The sequence below is a fragment of the Lethenteron reissneri genome, chromosome 12 (genome assembly GCF_015708825.2).
Source record: "Lethenteron reissneri isolate LAM-NWPU_2019-01 chromosome 12, ASM1570882v1, whole genome shotgun sequence".
NCBI classification, from domain to species: domain Eukaryota; kingdom Metazoa; phylum Chordata; class Hyperoartia; order Petromyzontiformes; family Petromyzontidae; genus Lethenteron; species Lethenteron reissneri.
This window is the reverse complement of record NC_083790.1, coordinates 7,526,625-7,549,760: the sequence shown is the minus strand read 5'-3', so window position 1 is coordinate 7,549,760 and position 23,136 is coordinate 7,526,625. Positions and strand designations below refer to the sequence as shown.

Below are 23,136 nucleotides of genomic sequence, written 5' to 3'. Positions count from 1 at the left end.
TGTCGGAATGACTGAAAATAGATGCTCTCTTACATTGACCTAAATGAAAGTACACATTTCTGAGTTAATTCTCAGATAATTTGATGGTGTGTATCATTCATTCGTGTTTTTTTTTATATTTCACATTATTATATTCCATGATCCCCATTGCTCTTTGTGTTTACTATTTAGTGCTATGGGAATAATTTTCATACTTCTAGATTTGAAGTTGCAAGGGTCCATACCCTTTGGTTTTTTCGGTAAAGTCACGTAGGTAAAAAAGGAAAATAAATTAAATCACGACGTTTCGGAGGCAACACAAGCTTCCGTCTTCAGGTGGAACCGTCAGAGCAAATACATCTTGATACAGTAATTTTGTATAGTTTTCATACTGTTTGAGTTTTTATTCCACCAACGTTTCGACATGCGAAATTTAAACCGACAGATATTGCTTGCCCCCCTATACCGAGCATCACAACTCACCCGTCTCCCTGTGATGGTTCATTATTAAAAAAAAATTGGCTCAGAGGTCTGCTAAATCTTGCCACAGTGCAGGCTATACAGGCTTTAATCTTTCCTATAAGTTTCACATTGTTTAAGCCATAGTTATTACCAATTTGTTATGGTTGCCAGTTATGAGAAAACTTGCTTTTCGATCGGAACTGTTAGCAGAGGCTATCTGGCCAGAAAAAAGCACTGAATAAGACACGCAGGCTTATCAGTCAGTCTTATGTTAAACAGATTTTTGAACCAATGTTAACTCTGGGAAGTTTTTATTTGTGAAAATAAACACGGCAGTTGTTCTATACAGCTGGTTCTCTCTGTTGTAGTCTCATGGCTGTTTAGTGCTTAGGAAATTAACACAAGTCTGAGGTGGGTTATTTTTGTGCAGTCTTGATCCTAAAAGACAAGAATGAAGCCATCAATCTCACATCATGTTTATAAGCTTTAGAAACTGGGGGATACGTTTATTTAGTTACCTGCACTTTGGAATACACCCAGGATCTCATTTGCATTGCGATACTGCTACGAAGCCCTCTGAGCCATTCCAGTTATTTTTAAATAATATAATCTCAAGTCACCTGTTTTTTTCCTTGCCCATTAAATCAGAAACGTATCTGATGTAATAAGAGTACACTCTCCCAATTAGCGTTTGCCTTTTAATGTGTTCAGGTATGTCCTAACACAAAGCACCGTGTTTTAAACGAACCGCAACATCCAAGGTGCGGTTTATAATGAAGGGCAGACTTTCCATTCCTGACATTTCGTTATAAGTTATTAATTATATGCATCCATTCCGCTACATTTTTAAAACATTCATGGTATGCAATTGGCAAATGCTTGAATTATTTCTATAAAATGAGTAGTAGAAAAATGCTTTTTGTATATTTGTTAGAAAATTAATAGCCAGTGCCTGACACAACCATTTGTCTTGAAGCACCGTTGCACGTAACATGCCTTTGCGGCATAGTTGAATTTCTTGTTTTAATAACCTCGAAATACAAACAACTCCATACCTGCCTCAGGCCCACTCGTAAGCCCGTTGTTGTTCAGGGAATTACTCCCTCGAGAATTATGTGATGGTTCTTTGTCTTTTCATCAAATTCTATTCCCTTTTTTTAAACGTGCCTCAGCCGTTTTTGAATGGTGGTCAAAACCAATCATCAAGATTAATTTTAGACTATATTCATAATACACAGTGTGACCCATTTTTTGCTATTTTTGTTTTCACGTACAGCAATCCCTCAACTGTGAGGGTTAGGTTCCTGGAAAAGGCCACGGTAGGCAAATCTGCGGTTGGTAAAGTACAGTGCAGGGCCTATGGGAAATAATATAGTGGGTTAGGGGGGCCACGGTCAGACTCGTCATAGCTTAGCTAGGTGTCACTCCTTGTAAAAAAGGTGTCAGTTTTGTTGCCAGATAGAAGGGTAAAAAACCAATTATCAGCTTAGCTAACTAGCCTGTTTATTAATTGAACACCGAAAAAAATACAGTACATTACACAAGAACATAAAGCATTAATAAAAAATACATTAGCTTCATATACCTTAAATATTAACGATGATGACGATAGATGATGGGGGAAGAAGTGTATAGAAGGAGGAGGGGCTCGGCCCAGCCACGCCCTCTTACGTAATCGGAATGGAATCGGAAGAATAACTGAAATAAAATAACTTTATCGGCACGTCTTCAGGTTGGAAGACGTACTGAGGCTCCCACAAGGCCATGTGGGAGGGCGTGGCACAGTTTTGCACCAGCTATCATAGAGTGGCGGTCGTGTCGCTACAGTTCTCTGCGGTGAGGACAATGTCTTTAAAAACAATAAAATTAAAGCTTTCGTGACTGCAGGGATTCATTTTCTTGGTTCTTTCGGTAAAGTCATGTAGGACGGAAATAATAAAATAATAAAAATAAAACATAATACAATACAATTCTCACGACGTTTCGACCACAACGCAAGCAGCCGTCCTCAGGCGAAGAACAGGTCTGTCGGAAAGACAGCGTCTGAATGAGCACCACCATGCTTGGCAGCGTATATTTTAGCTGGGTTAAAGGAGGAAGGCCGCCTTGACAAAGGAATTTGCATATCAACAGAGGAATTTAGCATATTTATGGAAAATGCAGATATGGGATTAGTCACTAACACTAACCGCTTGTGCGTTCCGAGATACAGTGGTGAACGGGATCCACCCTACAACTTGCAGATGTCTCATAACCGAAAAGGGTTAATGTGAATGCGGTTTTGATGCAACGCGGTCTATGCGCTGCGATATTACAACACGGACAAGACAGCTGATCAGCGATGCAGCACCACAGGTGGCCACAGATGGTGCTGTGGCACAGAGGTGAACCACGGCCCCGCGAAATTTGTAAATTGGTGTTGTGAACCCGTGCTTACCCGCGAGTACTCAAATTTCCAGTCCGCAGTTGGTAAATTGGTATACAAATAATACATGAATCTGCGGTTAGCAAGTCCGCAGTTGGTGAGGGATTGCTGTAATTTGCTTTAGAATCGTGCATTCTTGTTTACTGTTTTACCCTTTTGTATTTTGTGAGCCGTTTTGTATTATAAGAGCCGTTTATACTATAATGTAATTACTTTGGTCAAATTATGACCAACACTTGCCTTGTCTCCAGGAATAACCCCGTCGGTTTCATTTCAGCAACATCAGCGATGTTTATTGTGTTCACGATGTTCCAGGAATGCCATTTCTGCTCTGGATTTTGGAATAAAATGGCTGATACTAAACACGATGGCCCACTGCACAATAATGGGGTTACTAACTGTCTTAGCCAACAGCAGGGTGCTACGTTCTCATTTATATTTTTGGAAATGTAGTTATTTGCTAACATTGATATTGATGGGCAGTTCACATAAATGTCTGAGAACTCGGTCAATATTTTGTGCGATTGGTTGAGCTTTTCTTCACAAACAATACTCCACATACCAGTTCCCAGGATTGTGGTGGGAACCTGTAAATGTGTTTGCTTGCAGACAAACACTGAATCTTCATCTGTGCTGCCTGTGCTGTGCATTTATGAATTGCCTGGGAGTGGGGAAACTGGCCTGCTGGGAATAAATGTCCTTGCTCTGGGGAATTATGCTATAGCTGAAAACAACATGATTAACAGTGGTAGCCCTTCAATTTACATCGCATGCACATTGGCTTCAAAACACCGAGGGCATGAACAGGAATTATAATGCAGTGTTGTGGCACAGTACTGAGGATATAATACGCATTGTTGTATTGGTTATAGTATGTCAATGTACTTCAAGGATAAACATTCAGTGCTTAAATAATTAATAAGGCTGCTATTAACCGGTGTATATTTTGACATGTTGAAATGTATAGCATGCTTGATAATACAACAGTATATTGAGTTCAGAGATTAGGTGGTTTTATATTCGCAAATGGATCAACTCTTCCCCCCCCCCAGTTTGTCATCTTGAAAACCAAAATGAAGCATTTTTTATTTTACAAAATTAATATTTCCTAATATGTTTCAGGCTTCCATCAATACCAATAATGTTCTACAGTTTTTTACCATCGTGCACCTTATATATTTATATTTTTATAACTACAGCTCTCATTTTATGGAACACAGTACCAAGTCATATTTACGGGAGAGCTATTTTATGATTTGTTCCTTTATAACACAGCTATAGAGCTACTTCTGCCAAGCATTCTTGTACAATATATGGTGAAAATATTGGCTGCAATGCCACACTACAATCAAAACATTCATGCCTGCTCCCAAAGTTCATATGTGTGTATATATACAAAGAGTACATATCAACGGAACGGCTTTGTTTTGCAACACAAGGTACACACGTGTTGGATAAAATTCAAGCAGCGTGGCTGAAGAAGCTGATTTAGTGCACTCTGCCGTACATCATAAAACACACTTTCCTTTGCTATGTCAGCCTCCCTACACATCTGTTGGATTTAGTGCTCTGGGATGAATTAACATTTCTGAAACTGTACCGACAGCCTTGGTGTATAAAACAGGGGAGGGGGGGTCTTTTGACTCCAGAATTGATTTAATAGGCATACTTGCAAGTGTTGCTTAATGCAGTAATTAAAATATGCTTGAATTATGGGTCACAACACATTTAGTTTTGGCTCATAGTAAATAAGACTGCCGTACCACTCTCAATAATAAAAATCACAATGCAAAATAGCAACATCTCCTGCTTAAAAATCAGACGTATTTTAAACAATTAAATGATGCATGGGAAACAATTAATTACAAGCACATGTTAAACGTTTTGTTCACAAAATGGAATTGTACAACTGTCACTGTTTAAACATATTTACTTTATCTTCTTGGTTATTTCGGTAAAGTCACGTAGAAGGGAAATAATAAAATAGTATAAGTTAAACTAATAAAATACAATTCTCACGACGTTTCGGCCACAACGCAAGCAGAGGACGGCTGCTTGCGTTGTGGCCGAAAGGTCGTGAGAATTGTATTTTATTAAGTTTAGATTTATTATTTTATTATTTCCCTTCTACGTGACTTTACCGAAAGAACCAAAAAGATGAATCCCTGCAGTCACGAAAGCTTTAAATCGAAATATTTACTTTAACCAATCATTTATTTAGCTTTTTTTACATTTCTTTCTGCTCGTTTATCTGACCATATACCACGTTTACACTATGAGATCTCTTTTACCAGTGGCAAAATATAGTAGTAGGTTTTTACCCTTTTAAACTGGTACAAAACTGACACCTTTAAGGTGTGTATTACGTTATGTGTATGACTTTGTGAAGTCATCATTGTAAATTCAGATGGGTGGTATGAGTGTGTCTCAGGGCAGGCATTATTACTTCTCTCATTAAGCTCGTCCTTGCTCTTGATTCCATTAAATGGGAGAATTAAAGGCCCATTTGGCACACACGAAGGTGCATGTAACAGAACATTTTGGCTAGGAGATTCCAATGGGACAACACATACACTATAAGCAGGTTTAGTCATTGTTAATTGATCTTGCACTGTTGAAAAAAGTACAACATTTTTAATAAGTACACATTTTCAAGTATAGCTGTTAAAGGATTTGCAGCAGGCACTGTGAACAATTTTAATTAATGCTGAATTGTTATGCTAGATGAGTGTTGCAGCGTGTTTCCTGGTATTATGGGTGTCGCTGATTGAGTTATGGGTGAGTGGAGCAGCGCTCATTGTACCTGGCGTAGCAATTCACTGTTGAATTCACAATCTTGCCGAGCATCACACAATGTCACTACTGAGTGGGAGCAAAGATTGTGCCCCTCTTTGTTAATCATTCGCACGAGGAAGGGGATACAAAAAAAATTCGAGGAAATGTGAACAATGGTAGCCATCTTCTTGGTTCTTTTGGTAAAGGGAAATAATAAAATAATAAAAATTAAACATAATAAAATAATTTTCACGACGTTTCGGCCACAACGCAAGCAGCCGTCCTAAGGTGAAGAACAGGTCTGTCGGAAAGACAGCGTCTGAACCATTCAGACGCTGTCTTTCCGACAGACCTGTTCTTCTGAACCATTCAGACGCTGTCTTTCCGACAGACCTGTTCTTCTGAACCATTCAGACGCTGTCTTTCCGACAGACCTGTTCTTCTGAACCATTCAGACAGGTCTGTGGGAAAGACAGCGTCAGAATGGTTCAGACGCTGTCTTTCCGACAGACCTGTTCTTCACCTGAGGACGGCTGCTTGCGTTGTGGCCGAAACGTCATGAGAATTATTTTATTATGTTTTGTAATTTTTATTACTTCATTATTTACCTTCTACGTGACTTTACCGAAAGAACCAAGAAGATGAATCCCTGCAGTCACGAAAGCTTTAAATCGAAATGGGAGCCAATCAAATTTCTGCAACTGTGCCAACATCAAACTTAATAGAAATGTAATAATTGCATAGCAGTACATATAATATTGCTAATGATCAAGTAACGTTCTATTGCTTATATGGAAAATTAAATCTTTCAATCAATAATTTTTTTCTGGATATATTTCTTTAAAACTAATTCTGGATTTGGTTTTAATCGTTCAGTCGTCCTCGGTTTTAAATCGGCGCCCTGTAAACACAGGAAACGTGATGAAGAATGATGACATCATCATTTCCTTGGGTCTGGTTTCATGATTTGTATATTATGTAATCATAATTTTTAAATGTTACTAATCAAAGCAATAGTTAAGATATTAGTTGATTATTTCAGTAGTCGATAGTTGCAGCTCTAGGATATATGACCTGTTTGCTTGCGAACACCCACCTCAGAGCAATCATTTATTCACTTTGGATAACCTCACTGAAGCTCAATTTATTTAAACAAGGTCTTGGTTAAGATGTTTGACTAGGGTATTTTTGGAATTATAATGGAGAAAGTTCACACATGTTAACACATGCTGGCAGGAATACTGTGTGTGTACTCCTTTCACCCCCACCCTTCAGTAAATCAGAGCATGGAAAAGAAAGCATTATTTTGTATGCATTAACTGTTGGTGAGGTCTTTCCACTGCATAGAAAATGCCATCAAATATGCAAAGCACATATGTCTACAATCCTGGTGAAAATGCATAATGTGGCACCATAATGCTGCCACATTAATAAAACAGCATTGAAAAAAATATCCGTGTGGGTAGAAGGCAGCACAAATGATTATTTTATGGAGCAGCGTTATAAAACGAAAGAATTGTGTTTTCCTTAAATATTTTTGTTTAATTCAAAGAACAGAATTCCAAAACAACGCATGCTGTCATGTGGGAATGAGTTGTGGGATTTGTTGTTGTCGCTGGGATTTATGTGCTGTTGATGGTTGTGTTTGCAGGCGTAGTGGATGTGCTCTGCCTACAAAGCAACCTACAGTGCACGTCAATTCACATTGGTGTCCAACATCGCCCTCATTTACCGTGCGTTATTTAGCCTCAGTCATTGCCTGCAAGGAGTCTCTTTTATCGCATTCTATATAGTACACGTAGGTTACATGCTTTTCTGCTATTACATGCTTTGCTGTTATTTGCTTAGGGTTACCATTTTTTTAAATAAAGAAAAATGTATAATCCTTTGTCAATTCACAGTTGGGCGAAGGCCTTCCCAAATCGTGTCGGTGATAGGGGTTGTTGACCATACTTTACCGCACTAGGGTTGGTAAGGGGGTGCCAAGGACAGGTTGAGATATCAATTGACAATAAAGTCTGAGAATAGACCTCATATCGCAGTACACTAAGCACTGCACTTGCTGCTATGCCCCATCTTTTTTCGACAACTTAAATTTAAAAGAATTAGTGCTTATAAAGGTGAATATTTATCTTCAGCCCATATTGCAGCTTTCTTTATTAATACCAATTTCTTAAAAATAATTTCTGTTCGTTGTTATAATGATTGTGATTTGCACGTTTTATATATTCTATATGTGGACATAAAATGTGTAATATAAGTCCATGTGTTCATGTGTGGATCGGTGAGGTATATGGAAGTACATGCCCCTGTAATTTATTATCATGTAACAATGCCTGAAGTGCACAGCAACATTTTTTCATATTATGTTAATTCGTAATGCAATGCTCGTATGCCTATGCCATGGAGGCAACAATTTTGTCACAATTCCCGCTGGTTTGTAACACCCTCGAGTGGTCTCAGTGAGGCTGATATGCATCCTGGCACTTGTTCATGAAAGCACATCTGATTAATATGTGTGCATTGAGGTGCCCGTGATTGCGTGCATGCTTGGACTCGCTTGTGCGCTGTATTGCAAGCCGCCTCGCTTGTTTTTTCCCCTGCGCAACAGCGTTTAGTGTGTGTGGCTTCGCATTCCAGAGGTTGAGCTCTCGAGTCCATGTGTGTGGACTCCCCTGCCATTCATTAAATGTCTAATGATCTTTACTTGTTAAATTAAAAGTCAGTGAGTGGTTCTTGTTCAAATGAGCTTTGCAGCAGTTCTTCTCATCTCCTGTTTATAACCCTAAGTCAGTGGGGTTAAGTCCACATTCCTGTTGACTTTAGTGATGTTAATTTAAATAAAAAGTTAAAAAAGGTATGCAAAACTGATGGACTGGATGAGAAAATATTTATCTATAACAATCTATCGCTCAAGACCATGATGCATTTGCAATTTGGGAAACTGAATCAAGAATTTTAAAAGGTGTAATCATTTGATCATTTTTCTAATTTCTTATCAGCAATCCAGTGAGTATTGTCATTTATTTTACTGGACATTGCACATAATTGGCTTACCATACCCTTGTGGATGAATATCACATGCTTGTATGCATTTTCAATCTCCTGTTTATTTACATGTGTGGTGAAATGAGTAATATTAAAAACAATGTAATTTATTTACCCAGCAAAGTCTAACTGAAGATTTTTACAGAGAGGCTGCTAAATAATTTGACCAAATTTTGCATATCTTTGCACGTGGGAACAATTTTACAATGGCACATTCTCTAAGAATTCAACTGATAAGTTTGGAGTTATCAGTCCTTGATTGTGAAGGTGCCTAACTGATGTGAGAGTAAAGTGCATTCTCTGCATAGGTTTAACATCGTGCATAGGTTTAACATCGTGCATAGGTTTAACATCCTGCATAGATTTAACATCGTGCATAGATTTAACATCGTGCATAGGTTTAACATCGTGCATAGGTTTAAAATCGTGCATAGATTTAACATCGTGCATAGGTTTAACATCGTGCATAGGTTTAAAATCGTGCATAGATTTAACATCGTGCATAGGTTTAACATCGTGCATAGGTTTAACATCCTGCATAGGTTTAACATCCTGCATAGATTTAACATCGTGCATAGATTTAACATCGTGCATAGATTTAACATCGTGCATAGGTTTAAAATCGTGCATAGATTTAACATCGTGCATAGGTTTAACATCGTGCATAGGTTTAACATCCTGCATAGGTTTAACATCCTGCATAGATTTAACATCGTACATAGGTTTAAAATCGTGCATAGGCTTTGCTTGTACGGAATACTGTAAATGCATTAGAAAGATTGCTAAAACAACATAATGTTTGTATACCATGGATACAAAAATACACTATACCCATTTCCTTGGCTACAACATAACATGCCACATACTAAGTTGGCACCATTGAGCCCAGCCTCACTGTGCAAGCACTACTTAGACGAGGGACAAAGGTACGCCCTTAGAGGTATTCACAGAGGCCAATCAAGCCACCAACACACGAAACATTTTGTGTTTTGAGCTTGATTCAGAAGTACGTAGTTATGAGAGCTCAAATTTGGTATAATGGCTTGGGACCAAAATGGATTGGGGCAGGAGGCAGTAGTAACATCAGTATGTTCTGTTCTATACCTCGCCACGCTAGATGTATCTACAGCAATGACTTCAAAAGAGAAATATAGTGTATCAAAAGCTGTCTAACTGTTGGGTTGCATGTCATATATTATGTTAGAAATGGATACAAGCATCAAAAGGTCACTAGGCCAGTGTTCTTCACAAACTTTCAGAGGGATTTCGATTCAAAGCTTTCGTGACTGCAGGGATTCATCTTCTTGGTTCTTTCGGTAAAGTCACGTAGAAGGGAAGTAATAAAATTATAAAAATAAAACATAATAAAATAATTATCACGACGTTTCGGCCACAACGCAAGCAGCCGTCCTCAGGTGAAGAATGAAACACCACCAAGCTTGGAGCGTATATTTAAGCTGGGTTGGAGGGGGGAAGAGCGCCTTAAATATACGCTCCAAGCTTGGTGGTTTCATTCTTCACCTGAGGACGGCTGCTTGCGTTGTGGCCGAAACGTCGTGATAATTATTTTATTATGTTTTATTTTTATAATTTTATTACTTCCCTTCTACGTGACTTTACCGAAAGAACCAAGAAGATTTCAGAGGGATGTCACTTTTGTCAATAAGATCTCGGTGTGAGGGAGGCCACCACACCGACTGCAAGGGGTGTTTTCACATTTTTGTATTGTAAGAGGCTGCGAGTGGCCCGCGGGCCTTACAATGAAGAACACTTCTGTAGACCATTAGACTGATAGACTAGCAACAATGTATAAATAAACACTGTAGGACCTTTTAAAATAACTATACATATCTATGTTGAACTTCTTTCGCACTGTGTAGCCAACCGTGCTAATAATATGTATAAAATATTAATGTTCATAATCAACCTGATTTGTTTTACATATTTTTACACAGCTCTAATATCTACAATAATTTAAATGAGTTTTGGAAAATGTGTAATCATTAATTTCTAGAATGTTCACAGGTTTTTTTGTGATAATGTGCGCTCTACTCGGATGTCCTGACATGCTGTGGCACAGGAATTGATCACTTCATACTGCGCATACATTTACATGCGATAGACACATTGTGCATATATTGCTTAGGATTTGTGGATATTATTTAATACAAATTTCCCCTATAGGTTTTCAAAAATGGTTGCCCATCCATTAATCTAGGAGCCACAGTTTTTCTTTTTTAAGTGGCTTTGGAGCGAAATAGTATTTTTCGTATGCATATGTAGCTGTGATGTAACTTGGTTAAAGTAACTTTGTGTCTTCAAATTATTAATTGTAGACTGACGAATTGTGGCATTGTTAGTACATACAGCAATTCCATAAACAAACATTTCATTAGATTTTTTTTTTATCATGGGCTTGTCAGTGAATTATAAGAGTTCTCTGGAGACTGCATGTGGCCTTCAGGCTATGGTCTACAAAAAAAGCTCGTGATTATATCTTTAAGCAAGTGCTGCAGTTGTCTTATGCATGTGTAATGGGTTCCGGAGACACTTGTAGAGGTAACTTCTTTATTACAATCCAACACTCCAACAGTCCTTTTACTCTGTTACAGCCTAGGTACACAGCCTAGGTACACAGCCTAGATCCACTACTCTGGCTACGCTCTGGAACTCGCCCTCACAAGGACGTAGAGCCGGGAGTTCCAGAGTCCCACCACTGGCTCTCACAGCATCCCAGGGTCCTGAGATGGCTGGTCTTGGGTCTTGGGTCTTGAGCTACAACTGGCCTCGATCGTCCAGGGAGCTGCCCTTTTATACCTCGTCCCCACGAGGGGTGGGGCCGTGTGCGCCCCCTGATATCCCACAGAGCACACACAGCCCCCCCCCCCTGGTGGCGCCAAGGGGCTTAAACGTCTGGGTTGCCTGGGAATCTAGCGCCTGGTGCCAAGAGGCTTAAGCGTCTGGGTTACCTGGGAACCTAGCGCCTGGCGCCAAGGGGCTTAAGCGTCTGGGTTGCCTGGGAACCTAGCGCCTGGCGCCAAGGGGCTTAAGCGTCTGGGTTGCCTGGGAACCTAGCGCCTGGTGCCAAGAGGCTTAAGCGTCTGGGTTACCTGGGAACCTAGCGCCTGGCGCCAAGAGGCTTAAGCGTCTGGGTTGCCTGGGAACCTAGCGCCTGGTGCCAAGAGGCTTAAGCGTCTGGGTTGCCTGGGAACCTAGCGCCTGGCGCCAAGAGGCTTAAGCGTCTGGGTTACCTGGGAACCTAGCGCCTGGCGCCAAGGGGCTTAAGCGTCTGGGTTGCCTGGGAACCTAGCGCCTGGCGCCAAGAGGCTTAAGCGTCTGGGTTGCCTGGGAACCTAGCGCCTGGCGCCAAGGGGCTTAAGCGTCTGGGTTGCCTGGGAATCTAGCGCCTGGTGCCAAGAGGCTTAAGCGTCTGGGTTACCTGGGAACCTAGCGCCTGGCGCCAAGGGGCTTAAGCGTCTGGGTTGCCTGGGAACCTAGCGCCTGGCGCCAAGGGGCTTAAGCGTCTGGGTTACCTGGGAACCTAGCGCCTGGCGCCAAGGGGCTTAAGCGTCTGGGTTGCCTGGGAACCTAGCGCCTGGCGCCAAGGGGCTTAAGCGTCTGGGTTGCCTGGGAATCTAGCGCCTGGCGCCAAGAGGCTTAAGCGTCTGGGTTGCCTGGGAACCTAGCGCCTGGCGCCAAGAGGCTTAAGCGTCTGGGTTGCCTGGGAACCTAGCGCCTGGCGCCAAGAGGCTTAAGCGTCTGGGTTACCTGGGAACCTAGCGCCTGGCGCCAAGGGGCTTAAGCGTCTGGGTTGCCTGGGAACCTAGCGCCTGGCGCCAAGAGGCTTAAGCGTCTGGGTTGCCTGGGAACCTAGCGCCTGGCGCCAAGCGGCTTAAGCGTCTGGGTTGCCTGGGAACCTAGCGCCTGGCGCCAAGGGGCTTAAGCGTCTGGGTTGCCTGGGAACCTAGCGCCTGGCGCCAAGAGGCTTAAGCGTCTGGGTTACCTGGGAACCTAGCGCCTGGCGCCAAGAGGCTTAAGCGTCTGGGTTGCCTGGGAACCTAGCGCCTGGCGCCAAGAGGCTTAAGCGTCTGGGTTGCCTGGGAACCTAGCGCCTGGCGCCAAGGGGCTTAAGCGTCTGGGTTGCCTGGGAACCTAGCGCCTGGTGCCAAGAGGCTTAAGCGTCTGGGTTGCCTGGGAACCTAGCGCCTGGTGCCAAGAGGCTTAAGCGTATGGGTTGCCTGGGAACCTAGCGCCTGGTGCCAAGAGGCTTAAGCGTCTGGGTTGCCTGGGAACCTAGCGCCTGGCGCCAAGAGGCTTAAGCGTCTGGGTTACCTGGGAACCTAGCGCCTGGTGCCAAGAGGCTTAAGCGTCTGGGTTGCCTGGGAACCTAGCGCCTGGCGCCAAGAGGCTTAAGCGTCTGGGTTGCCTGGGAACCTAGCGCCTGGCGCCAAGGGGCTTAAGCGTCTGGGTTGCCTGGGAACCTAGCGCCTGGCGCCAAGAGGCTTAAGCGTCTGGGTTGCCTGGGAACCTAGCGCCTGGCGCCAAGGGGCTTAAGCGTCTGGGTTGCCTGGGAACCTAGCGCCTGGCGCCAAGGGGCTTAAGCGTCTGGGTTACCTGGGAACCTAGCGCCTGGCGCCAAGGGGCTTAAGCGTCTGGGTTACCTGGGAACCTAGCGCCTGGTGCCAAGAGGCTTAAGCGTCTGGGTTACCTGGGAACCTAGCGCCTGGCGCCAAGAGGCTTAAGCGTCTGGGTTACCTGGGAACCTAGCGCCTGGTGCCAAGAGGCTTAAGCGTCTGGGTTACCTGGGAACCTAGCGCCTGGCGCCAAGGGGCTTAAGCGTCTGGGTTGCCTGGGAACCCAGTGCCTGGCGCCAAGGGGCTTAAGCGTCTGGGTTGCCTAGGGTCCCAGAGCCCCCAGTAGCCCCTCCCCTCTTATGTCACTACACATGCAAAAAAAGACTCATTTCTACAATTTAACATACTGGAAAGTATCTTGTTATGTCATTGTGAATAGCCTTGGTGATGGATTATCACCTTGGAGATATGCATGCTGGGATTTATATTGAGGGACTGAAATAGAATACATGGATCAAAGAAGAAACACAACTTAGCATGATTACTGCATAAAAAATAGACTTGCAAAGGACACATCGCGAGAAGAGAAGATTGCCGATTGACGGGACTGAGACTGGTAACACGCCTGAGAGCCTGAGATGTATTATGGCAGGGAGGCCTTCATGCAGGAGTTAATTGACTACAGCTGGTGCTAATATGATCACGATGAAACACTTTCATTTATTGTCCTTCAATACAGTTGGTGAGGCAAAATAATTGATAACATGTTATTACATTTGGTTGTACCAGTATTTGTTCTTGGGGTCTTAAATCTCACGGATAGATACAATCTATATATATAAAAGGGAAATGTGTGAATGTGTGTCTGTTCAAAATGTTTAGCATACTTCCCAACATGCAAAAAACTTGAAATTTGCCATGTGGGTACTTTCCAGACTGTACACCATGCAAAAATTATAAAAATAGACTTTTGTATTGCTTTTGGGGGGGGCGCAATAATGCATATATTTTGCACGGCAAGTGAGCTGTGACGTCACATCTGTCATGTGACCCGTATGCGGAAGCGTAACGGAGTGTGCCTGCTCACCCCCCCCCAACCCTCCGAGGGGAAAGTGCCATACAAATGTGTTGCAGGTCTAAGGCGTTCTTCGCGCAGCACTGCTTTATTATTTCAGTCGTTTACTGCCATACTCACCCTGAAAGTTGTGTGTCTGCAGCAAGCGCGTGTATGTGTACCTTTGGACGCACGCGCGCGTGTGTGTGGGGGGAGCGGTAGTGTAGTGGTTAGCGCGCTGCGCTACAAACCCGGTGACCCGAGTTCGATTCCCGCTCACGGCCACCACCGGTGACAATTATTTGAACCGGTCCTAGGCCTCCCCTTGGTCGACTCAGCCTCAAACGAGTAACTGGTGCGGTGTGTGAACATCGCCACTGGGGGGACAAAGGCAGCCGGGCGTGGTGAATCCAAGTCCCGGGCGAAGCCGGGTAGTTAAGCTAGTCATGTATATTACTTTGGTCAATTTCTCCATATTCAAATTGATGTCTTTTAAGTCCTCGCAAAGGGTTAACATTACAAAACATTCCTAGATGCATGTTAAACTGGCCTTCGAAATATATCACCCTCAATACGTACTATACTGGACCAGAAAATTACTTTTCTGCTCATTAGGACAAAGTGAGAACTCTGAAACATACTGCCCTTGAACCCAGAACATGCTGTGTTTATTCTTTATTTCCTTGGCTCCAGAGTGTGTATTGCCACCTTTCAAATATGCTTACTCAATGTTTATGGATTTTATCAATGGTGATGGGTGGAACGGGTAATGCACTCTTGACCAATAACTTACTCATACAAATGGATTTTAGGCAATAAAGCATATTCTAAACATCCAAGCTCTAGCCACTTGACATAATAAAGTACCCAGATTGTTTCTATGTAGCTAAGCCGCCCAACCCCAGCTTGCATGGACACCCACTCCCAATTGTTACAAATAATTTGGACACCAACTTCCAATTGTTACAAATAATTTAAATTTTGCATAGTTATTCAATGCATGTAATTGGGAGTAAAGGCACAAAGGAAACTTAAATCTACATCTAAATTTCTAAAGCGCGCTCGCTGTGTTTGCGCTTGTGTGCCGCGGTTGTTCCGTACGCAGTGTTCAGCGTGGATTACCGAGATGAGCTGGACATCTTGGTGAGCGGCTCGGCCGACTTCGCCGTCAAGATCTGGTCGCTCTCGTCCGCCGCCTGTCTCAACACGCTCACCGGACACTCGGAGTGGGTCACCAAGGTAACAATGGTGAGGGAGCTGGGTCCCGACGCTGTGCGTCGCTACCGTTTAGCCTGCCATCGGTGAAGAAAGCCCCTTTCTGTATTCTCGCAGTGAAAAGTCAGCAGCTCCCGGCTCATCTATATTGGGCAACACTGAGAAAATAGTTGATATTTCATATTCCCATGTTTGGAGGCATATCAGTAAGATGAACGCTTTCGTCTTCCCACAAAGTGATGAAAAAAATTTGTCTCGGAAAAATGATGGGCAGAATTGACCTCCACCTGTATTTGAAGTTGAGCTCTCTAATCACTGCCAACGAGGCAGATAATTCACCCAATTCACTGGAGGCATACAAATATAGACTGACCTAAGATGATTGTGATATTCAATTAGAAATAGACTCATGTTACGATAATCGAGTGTGTCAAATGTATTCGTCACTTTCAGATGTGGCAGTTTGCTGTTGACAAATCAGCACTTTCAATGCTTAAAGGCACACAACTGATTTCCATATTTTAAGGTCGTCCTTCAATGATGATTTAAATTTGCCTTTTAGGATACAATTTGTTGCATTCCTATATTTGGGAATACATAAATATGCTAAATTAACGTTTTTTATTTTTAAATCAAATAAAGATCGGGATGCTCGTAAGAAACCTTACGGCAGAGAGATAATTTATCACTACAACACTATTAATGTTGTCATTCTAGTTTAAATTCATCAGCAGTAACATTTTATCTCTAATCCCTATTATTAGAAAAATTAATATAATAATTCTAAAATATGTTTTTTAAAATACTGCTGTTCTAAAATAAAAGCTTTTGAGAGGTACATTTATGTCTGTGATGCTCAAGACATCAATCACTCAAATACAAAGTCATGTATTAGAGTGATCAAACATTTAAGTTTGGAATGTGTATCAGTCAGGTAAACTCCCAGTGGATGACAGAGACAAGATGGGTTTGAGATGGAACATGTTCAGTGGCCCTAGTACAGTGGTTCCAAACCTTTCTGGCCACTTTAAACCCTAAAACATGTTTTTACAGACCATGCACCAATAAATTGTTTTCAATATAAAACTATTTTAAATATAAAACTACTTCACAACTTTAGTGTCTACAACAGTTCGACAGACCACTTCCCATGGCCTTGGTGGATCATCAGTGGTCTGTGGGCTGCAGGATAGGAACCACTGACCTAGTGCTTGCATCGCAAGCTTCTACTGGCACATCCATTGTACCTGCATCCCACTGGGATGTTTGCACACGGCGTTGGTGTACAGTGTTTTTTCTGCAATATTTGCTGTCTCTTCTTGGATTTTCTGTTTGCACTTAGTCACATAGTCACTTTAAGATGTTTTCTTGTTCATGTTTTTGTTTTTTTGTTTGTTGCGGTTGCACCCGATTCAAGAGCCGAATGGCTCACATGGCTATACCTAATAAATGAACTTGAACGAGTAACTAGATATTCTTGTAAACAGGGCATTCGTGATGGAATTGTCCCATTGAATAAACTTGAGTTCATCAAGGGTCAAGTTGACTCCCTGGGTTCTGTTAAAATATACTTCCTTGTTTGGGATTGAACCAGATTTGTTGAGAGGTTGTTGTGATGCACTAGCCACTCAGGACTATTTATAATAATAAAAAAACATGTCTCAAAGTTTGGCTAGAGAGACAAAGCGAGCTGTGTGCTCAGCCACAGACATGGTTGTTCTGGGGTAAACTGTTTCAAACCTTACCCAATTTTAATCTCATTCCCAGTTGAGAGAATTGCAGGAAGGAGGGTTAATGCATGTCAGGAAGCGCTTAAAGGTAGGGACAGGTGCATTGAAGAAAAGCCATTTCTCTTTTTATCAAGCCTGCTAATGCAAAGAGTGTGACACTCAGATAGGGCTGTTTGTTGGAATTGAGGAGGGGAAAGAAAACGGATCCGGCAAATTGGTTGCTTATGTTGGCTGGATCCTGTAAATTTCTTTGGTTGGATGTTATCTAATGGGCTCTCCGATAATAGAAATTGGTGAGTGGGAAACCATTTACCTGTGAAAGCAGCTGAGGGCATGTAAAGGATACTGTTTATTTCTAGCGTAGTCCAAGAAGCGATGCACATTAATAAACATTTTGTTTAAATATGCAAACCCAATGAATAATCTCCAATGCATATAGGACTCTAGAGATATTGGATAAAGAGAGGTGAGGATATTTTTCCTGAAAGATCAGCTTGTTGAATTCTATATTTCGAATGTATTTGTGATTTAACCAAGTAGAATATTTAAGATTGGAGGGAAGAGAGATAGTGCTTGACTTAAAGCTTTCGTGACTGCAGGAATTCATATTCTTTGGGTCTTTCTCACTAACACAGCCACACCGCTGCTCCTTTCCCTCGATGTGGCGGTGACTCGCGGTTTTTTAACAGGCTAAATGTCTCACTAACACAGCCACCATTGCGGTGGTTCTCTTACATTGACATGCTAATCTCTCACAATACAATGGCCACCTCCACAGCTTCGTAGTCGTGGAGGTACATCAGCTCTCCGATCTTACATTTACACGCAAATTCCATCTCTACCCTTGGGCTGCACCCATCTCAAACCTATATAACATCCTGCCTCAGCAGCTCTCCCACTATATTTTAAAATCCTTTATATTAAGTTCACTTGCTTGCTTGCTTGCGCGCTTACGACCGTGCAAATCTTTCGGTCGTTTTTTAACCCACTTCCCGTGATCCAATCGGGCTGATATTTTGCACACAGACTCGTTGTGCGTGACAATTTCTTTTCGTGAAAATTTTTTTCCTAAATTTTACACTTTTAGGTAAAAAAAAAGTATATTTAATTACCAATTGCTTAATGGTGGCAGGCAATCATCTGACCCATAGGTGGCAGCCATCTCAAGCCAGAGGACGAGAGGACTCTAGCCGCCCATTTCAAAGACCAATGTGGGCTGGGTTGTGGCCCATTGAACACGCATATAAAGGATTTATAGTGAAAAACTTTGTTTTTACGGGTTAATTTTTTTCTTGCCTCAGCATCTCTCCCGCTATATTTTTTCACCTGATGACGATTGCTTGTGTTGCGATCGAAACGTCATGATATTTTGATTTTTGTATAATTTTCCTATCTACGTGGCTTTACCGAAAGACCCAAAGTATAGAGATAGTGCTGTTTGTAACATTGCCACTTGGGCATGTGTGCGCTTGGTTACGAACCACCATCTCTCCCTGCTTGGCAGTGAACTACTATTTACAGTACCAAAGTCAGGTCTGCTTTCTTAGCACCCTGTAAATAATTTTCTTGCACTTACAAACTTCTACTTGTGTGATGAATAATTTATCCTGCCATATGTTGCAGTTTGCGAAGTTGTGCTATTTTCGTGTCCAACATCTGGCTTTGCTATTACAATCGTACCTCAGCAGGAACATGGTGTAAATTTCTTCTTTATTTACATTACACCATTTTATACTGGAAAAAAACGTACAAAATCAAGGAATAAATAAATAAAAACCCACACATGCTTAAATCAATCTAATATGCTCCGATATAATTGAAAAATCAAGAGGACAAAGCTCGTTTTGTGTGACATTAATGTTCTACACACATCACAAAAATTAACTGATGAATTTGGCTCAGCAGAGGCAATAAGAAGACAAGGTATTACGCTCAGTTGAATATCTTTAGGTGTACGTAACATGCTGGAAATCGAATCCAAAAGAATTGCCATTTGAAAGAAAGCATGCATTGTGCTTGGTGATGGACTTGTCAGGGTAGGTTTCAATCAAAACCTTTTATTCTCTCTTTGGATCTGACAATGGGCATGTTTGTTAGACTGATGTATGCATAATTATTGTCAGGCACAGGCAAATGAGAGCTTTGTGTTTCTCAGTGGTTCTGTGCTACGGAAAGAATATTTCTGCATATTCGGCCATCTCCCTGTGTTACATTGCTTTTTTCTTAATCGGTGCTCACATCGGTCCAATCGGTTACTATTAGCATACATTCCCCATGGGGTGCTGCAAACGCCTAATGGTTCTCATACCCAGGTTACAATTCAGAGGTTGCCGGTCTGATTTAATCTCCTGGCGCGGAACCTGAAACAGTTAGGAAAGTTTCTTCCATCTCCCAGCCCATGCCCACTTGGCAGTATTAATTGGTCCACCACAGTTAGTTGATTGCAGGTCACGTGCAAATGTCCGACATCTCTTCCGAGATGTCATGCCAGCGTGAAAGAGTAGGCCACACACCCTCCAAAGGGCCTCTCTCGAACTTGCCATGTCCGAGACCCTTCCACCAACAATGGCGTGAGCAAACAATTTCATGGCTGCACCTTTACCTTTGTAATCTTGTTGTATTATCCATAGCATTAACTACCATTGCAGGCAAGAGTTCACCAAAACACAAACTGGAAAAGTGAATTTCGTCACGTGGTTACCGCAGACCCTTCACTTTACTGCACTAGCCGGGCAGAAGCAGAACACCGCTGCTCCGTAGCTGTGGAGGATTTTGACGATTTTTAAAGGAAATAAATGAATATACACCCGAATGGTGTATTTTATATTTAAATGAATATAAAAAAATAAACCCGTTGACCCATATGCGTTGTCACCTCTTGTAAACCACATCTAATGGGTACAATCCATGAAGTCAATTGATTAATCATATGTGGTTCAAAACTGGTTGTAATTAAGAAATGAAATGACTGAAAAATAAGAGAACCGCCTACTACATTGTGGTGTGCTGCCCGCACCTTGATCTTCAATTTTTTTTTATCGCATTTTTAAGGTGCTTTCTTTGCAAAAGTGTTGGATAGTTTTGTTTGTCCCGTGGACAGTGATTCTCACTGATTGACAATGTAAAAACAACGTTGGTAGTTACTCTTCAAAAGCACCCCCGATTAGCACGGTTGGCTATGTACAGCACAAAATAAGTTCAACATGCATGCATACATACATACATAAAAGGCTGAGGACATTTAAGCCACTTGTGCTTCAGTCCACAATAGTGGGTGTACCCTTGTTTAAAATGCATTTACTTTTAAAGAACTAAGTTTTCTCACTTCCCATGGAATTATTGTAATATTGAGCTACATCTTGTGAATCCATATTATCTGATAGGCCCTTTTAAATATGAATTAATGTTCACATAATCAAGTGACTTTTATAAAAAAAAAATACATATTGCCTCTCTGGCAAATTATCTATTCATAAGAAGTCATGAAGTATATTAAATATAATTTCTCAAGTAAAAGATTTTTGTATTGCCCTAGTCATGGCTGGTATAGAACTTTTATTGTAAATTTTGCTTCACAGTTTTTCTCCCGGGGTTTAATCTAATCTTTTTCTTCTTGCTTCCTTTTCTCCTCCCGTGTCCTTGCGCTTACTCTAGGGAAATAACCCGTTTGCCATTGTGACAGCTGTCAGGGTTTCTCACCGTAACAGCCCCCAGCGAAAATCTACACATGCATGCACGCAAACACATTCCACGATTCCTTGGGAAGCGTTTGGGAATAGAGCGAGTGCAACGACTCGGCGCCGTCTAACAAAACGTGCAGGGCATATGTGGCGATGTGTGCACGGCAAGCTGTGTCGCAAGCGTTCACCTTGGTGTCAGAGGTCGCTAACGGGTTTTGATTCCTTACCCGTACCCGGCCGCACCAGGGTCGCAAACGGGTACTCGTACCTGGCCGTACCCGTACCCTACCCGTAGGGTACGGGTATCGGGTACCTGATTGCGACCTCTGGGATGAAGCCATGTTGCAGGCGCAGGTGGGTTGATTCTAGGAACTTGAATTGTGAGAAGAGACAAGACGTTGGGAAATGAGTGACAAACGGTTACTCACCAGTGACTCACGGTCTACCCGTACCCGTACCCGGCCGCACCAGGGTCGCAAACGGGTACCCGTACCCGACTGGGTACGGGTAGCCGGGTATCGGGTACCCGGTTGCGACCTCTGCTAGGTGTGCACTTTTGCACAAACACTCCAGGCAAGCAAGCCAACATACCACACCATACTTGTTCTTCTGAATTCCCCACGTACACAGCCGCGAACACTCTTAAACGGTACGTGCTCGGTGTACATCAGTGAGATGACCACAGAAAAAAAACTTTTTGTCAACTGTGTGGTCTTAAGCTTTGTCCACACGGAAACATTTAACTCAATAAACATGTGTTGAGCACTATCAGTGGAATAACTTTGCAATATTGCAGCTGTCGCCTTGTCACATATCCATCCATTGCATATACTTCGCGACTCAGCCAGAGTGATATATCGAAACCCGTAAAAAAGAACATCGCGTCACATGTGTACCATTAGGGCTCCCAGTTGAACACAACTTCGAAACTTGCATATGCTGTCTTGGCTCAGAAGCTGAGATGGCTTTATGGATAGCAACAGAGCTCTGGTTGTAGATGGTTGTTTTTTGATGCCAAATGTGGCATTTACGGATGGAATGTAGTGCACTTCTGATCCGTTTTGATGTAGAGCTACTATCATACCCGCAGACATGCCGCCTGATGGAGGTGATGGGAGCTTATTGACTGTATATGTAAGACTTTGTTGCATGTAGGCCATCTGTAATTTGTTCAATGTTTATTCCTTATCTATTTGCTTGTTTATTTATGTTTTCCTTACGGGATAACTTTAGATGCACTGAATAAAATCACAATAATATTTGTATGATATATAATTGGCTTTAGCAAAGCCCTCAATTTTTATTAATTGCTAATCTGTTGATGCATATAATTCAAAATGTGCACTTTGTGTCTCCAATTCATGAAGTGTTCTCACCGTTTTTAAATATACCCAATTTATCAGTTAACGTTTTTTCGGATGTAAATTCGATTTTTGCAATAATACTTACAAATGTTTTTAAATCGACCATATGCATTCCGTTATTAAGTCAATGCTTATACACATTATAGAATGTAGAATAGCATCCTATATTACAAGCAGCATACAAAATTGGGTAAATGTCCAAAATATTTGTGCATCAAAATGCATGCTGTCAGGCACCCATGGAGTACTGAATGAACATGATGTATAGTGGTTTGTACTGACAGGTCTAATTATACATAATAACCTTTACTAAATGATTCATCATCATAATCATTCATCATCAATATTATCATTGCCATAATCATAATTTTCTCCAACAGAAGCACAGCAATCAAGAGCATAGGTACAGCCTGAGACTGGGTATGTGTGTGCGAATTATTGCGTATATAAGTAAGTATGTATGCGAGCGAGCAAGTGTGTGTGTTAAAGACTGCATTCACAAGCGGCAACATCGTGGTTTGTGCACTGCGCTATGTACCTAGCGACCTGAATTTTATCGCCGACAATGGCTAGCATCAGCCTGAACCGATTGTGGGCCTCCACTCAGTCGACTATGCTTTAAGCAAATATCTTGTAATTTGTAAACATCAGCAGCTAGAGGTTGTGCTAGTCACAAACACCCCTTTGTGCCGTGCCAGCCTTAATAGGTGTTCGCGAACAAGCACTTGAACCAACAGCCTGAAATAGGCTGCACTGCTCTATTCAGGAGACCATACATGCATGCAAAAGAGCGAGCAAATGTTGTACAAGCAAACGAGTGCAAGGAAAAG

At 42.0% G+C, this 23,136-nt stretch overlaps 1 protein-coding gene across 3 annotated transcripts in view; it reads left to right on the top strand.

Annotated features, from left to right (window-relative positions):
• FBXW2 (F-box and WD repeat domain containing 2) overlaps positions 1-23,136 on the top strand; it is a 126,602-nt gene that overhangs the window by 61,794 nt on the left and 41,672 nt on the right. For 2 of the 3 annotated variants that reach the window (XM_061550631.1, XM_061550629.1), the window contains one exon: positions 15,423-15,565. In XM_061550631.1, coding sequence (XP_061406615.1) covers positions 15,423-15,565 — 143 coding nt within the window. The remainder of the gene's footprint in view (positions 1-15,422; positions 15,566-23,136) is intronic. The other variant, XM_061550630.1, reaches the window with a different exon arrangement.